At 34.2% G+C, this 3,669-nt stretch overlaps 1 protein-coding gene across 1 annotated transcript; it reads right to left on the bottom strand.

Moving 5' to 3' along the window:
* Positions 1-2,339: 2,339 nt before the first annotated feature.
* Positions 2,340-3,281, bottom strand: LOC102839237 (olfactory receptor 2AP1-like). Its single transcript, XM_006869915.1, has one exon. The coding sequence runs from the start codon at positions 3,279-3,281 to the stop codon at positions 2,340-2,342; it is 942 nt and encodes a 313-aa protein (XP_006869977.1).
* Between the last annotated feature and the right edge of the window lie 388 nt (positions 3,282-3,669).

Genomic DNA, 3,669 nt, shown 5'->3' with positions numbered 1-3,669 from the left:
CAGAAACCACTATTAAGCCAGAGATACAGAAATATTATCAAAATTAAGAGACCTTGAGAGAAATTCTGGAGTAGAAAATGTTAGCATTAACTCCAACATATTCTGATAATGGAGTATATCAGTTATTTAACTCTCTGAATAACAGATTATATATGATGCTATATAAGATAAGCACTGGACTGCTAACCACAAGGTCAGCCATTCAAACCCACCATCTGCTCTTCGGAAACCCTATACTGGGTCGCTGTGAGGTGGAACCGACTCGACGGTCGATGGCACTTAATGACAACAATATACTTTATAGTGATTGCTGCTTTATAAAAATCCAAAATAGAGTATTAACATTAAAACCCTAATAAACGTTTCTATATTAGATTTTACTGGATAAAGTGGATGTCGAAATAAATATTTTGATATATATCAAAAAATATATATATCAAGATATATATCACTTTAAATATTATTTGTTACTCTTTTGTGGGCTCCAAGAGCTCAGGCTGATAGAATGCTACACTGATTTATTTTCTGTGATTGTTAAATTAACTGTCAGTTTTCTTCTAGATAAACGTCTGGGTTGTTTCTATAGACTACACTGAACTGGCTATTAAAATGTTTAGATCACTTTTTGAGGCAGCTATGGCTAGGTACTTAAGGAGCTCTCGTAGCGTAGTGGTTACGTATCGGGCAGCGAGCCACAAGGTCAGCGGATCGAAATTACCAGCTGTTCTGCGGGAGAAAGATGAGGCTTTCTGCTCCCGTAAAGATTTACAGCCTCAGAAACCCTGTACAGGATCGCTATGAGTCGGAACCAACTCCACGGCACATAACAAACACAACATGGCTAGGTACTTACCATTGCCAAAGAGCTGATTCTGATGTCCTGTAGAACAGAGTAGAACTGCCGTTATGGGAGTTCATCGTCACATCTTTTTTCTGCTGGTGAGTTTGGACTACTGACATTTTAGTTAGCAGCAAGACACTTTAACTACTGCACCTCCATGGTTCCTTGGCTAGGTATAGAGGAACTGATTATATTTTCAAGAATTTCTCCTCTATTAGGTTTCCCAAGATACTAATATTATCTCTGCTACCTAGTTGATTAGGTATTATTGTTCACAGATGAATACAGTATTTAAGAGTAAAAATTAGATATTAATAGACAGCATACCACAGTAATAGTTTCTTGACATCTTTTATACCCAGTTTTATTCTTTAAAATTCTATGGAATTTTTAAATTGTCCATGCTATGAATCTAGCCCAGGCGTTCTATGAAGTGAACATATATATAGTAAGGTTCTGAAATCTTAGCTTTTACCTGTGATGGACACCCCGACTCAGGAAATCAGATTATAATGATTTAACTTTTATGTGAAAGGAAAAACAAAAAACAAAAACTGAGAAGGATTATAATTTAGCCCATAAAATCATTAACACCAATGATAAGACTATTTCATATTTTATTAAATTTAAATGTTTGTTGGATCAGTGATTAGGCAAAACACTAAATTCTACAAAATTAGCTGCCATGACATACTTGTAATTAGATTAGATTTAAATCATGTCTTTACCTTTTCACATAATTTCTCAAAGAGTTTACTCTATATGTAAATCATCATTTAACATTTTCCCATCTGTATTAAAACAAGCACACAATGATTTTCTCTTCTTCAGTAATTTTCCCTTCAAACACTTGTTGTTAACAGCCATGAAGTCAGTTTCAACTCACAGCGACCCTTTAAAGGGTTTCTGAGGAGTGAGTGGTGGCTTTGAACTACTGACTTTGTGGTTAACAGTCTAGTGCTTATCCTACAGTGCCACACCAGGACTTTACTTAACTATGCTTAAATTCTCATTGAGTGATTACTGTGAAAAGTATAAATTTACATTTTATGTCCAATTACTAATATATAAGATATTATCATAAATCTAAAATAAATTTCTTCAGGATGTGAATTTACTAATTCAGTTACAAATATAGAGACTGGTGACTACAGTTATAATAGATACTATGTTAAAAGTTAAATTGCAAAAAACAAACTCTTAGAAGTCAAATGTCCAATTCTGATTCTTCCCTCCACCTTTTCTTAAAAGTTGAGTACAAATAAAGAAAAACAAAATTAAAATGTCAGAGGACACACACAAATGTACAAAATCTGCAAAATTTTAAGGAAACTAAAGATGATGATAAATATCAGTTTAATTCTATATTTCACTGTTCAATCAGGAGCATTAATGAATGAGATGAGGTAGAAAAAATGTTAAATTACTATAAGGTACACCTATATAGTCTTTCAAACATTTCTTTATTATTTGTTTTAATGACGGACCTTACAGCGTTTCACTTTCTTGAAAAATAAAATTGTAACTTGTTGACCATATCTTTGAAGGCTATTTTCACTTGCTTGTTCCTTAGGGTATAGATGAATGGGTTTAACAGAGGAGCTACTGAAGTATTGAGCACAGCTACTCCCTTATTAAATGTGGCTGCATTCTTAGGAGAAGGATTTATATACATAAAGATGCAGCTTCCATAGGAAAGTGAGACTACAATCATGTGAGAGGAACAAGTAGAAAAAGCTTTTTTCCTTTGTTGAGCAGAGGGGATTCTCAGAATCGTCCTGATAATGTATGTATAGGAAAGAATCACCAACACTAATGTGAAAATGAGTGTCACCCCAGCCAGAAGGAATTCAACCATTTCAATGATATGTGTGTCTGAACAGGACAAATGCAACAAGACAGTGTAATCACAGCAGTAATGGTTGATGATATTGGATGCGCAGAATGGCAGCTGGAGAGTCATTATATGTGGCCCAACGACAACTAAAAATCCGGAGAACCAGCAACATAGGACAAGTTGAATGCACAGTCTCCTATTCATCACGGTTGTGTAATGCAGGGGTCTGCAGATGGCAACGTAGCGATCATAGGACATGGCAGCTAAAAGGTAAAATTCAGTTGCTCCAAGAAGGATGGCAAAAAAATACTGAGTGAAACAACCGGCAAAGGAAATAGTCTTGTCTCCAGTCTCAATATTGACTAGCATTTTGGGAACAAAGACAGAAGTAAAGGAAATTTCCAGAAAGGAGAAATTCCGGAGGAAGAAATACATAGGACTCTGGAGGCGATAATCTAGCAGTGTCAGAATGATGATGGTCAAATTCCCCATAATACTGAAGACATAAGTTAGTAACAGAAAAAAGAAAAGCACAGCTTGAAGCTCAGCGTCATCTGTCAATCCAACAAGAATGAACTCCATCACTGGTGTTTGGTTTCTCATCATTGACTTCAGATGGGTTAAACGAGAGAACAATCATTAAAAAAATTTGAATAAAACTAAATGTTTTCTTTATAACATAATACAAGAGTAGATTAAAACTAATTAGAAGTAATTTTTCTAACCCTGTATCTTTCTTTCTTTCAACCCTATATCTTTCTTAATGATTTATTTTGAAAGTATCCTGCATCTGAATAATAAAACAATAAATAAGATTTAAAAATACATGAAATGAAATAAACAGCTAACATATTTTCTTACATTAGTTCATATACAATAGGGTCTCTGCTTCTTAGGCACATTTTCAATGATTTCTTTCAAATTGTACTGTGATTTATTACAAACCTCTTCTCTACTTGCTTATATTTTTCTTCTTGAACTTTCTCTCACA

This window comes from Chrysochloris asiatica, unplaced genomic scaffold, assembly GCF_000296735.1.
Source record: "Chrysochloris asiatica unplaced genomic scaffold, ChrAsi1.0 scaffold00138, whole genome shotgun sequence".
Taxonomy (NCBI): domain Eukaryota; kingdom Metazoa; phylum Chordata; class Mammalia; order Afrosoricida; family Chrysochloridae; genus Chrysochloris; species Chrysochloris asiatica.
This window is presented reverse-complemented; position numbering and strand designations above follow the sequence as displayed.

Bases quoted from the DNA above. Each gene is read 5' to 3' on its own strand.
- LOC102839237 (XM_006869915.1), bottom strand. From the start codon at position 3,281: ATGAGAAACCAAACACCAGTGATGGAGTTCATTCTTGTTGGATTGACA.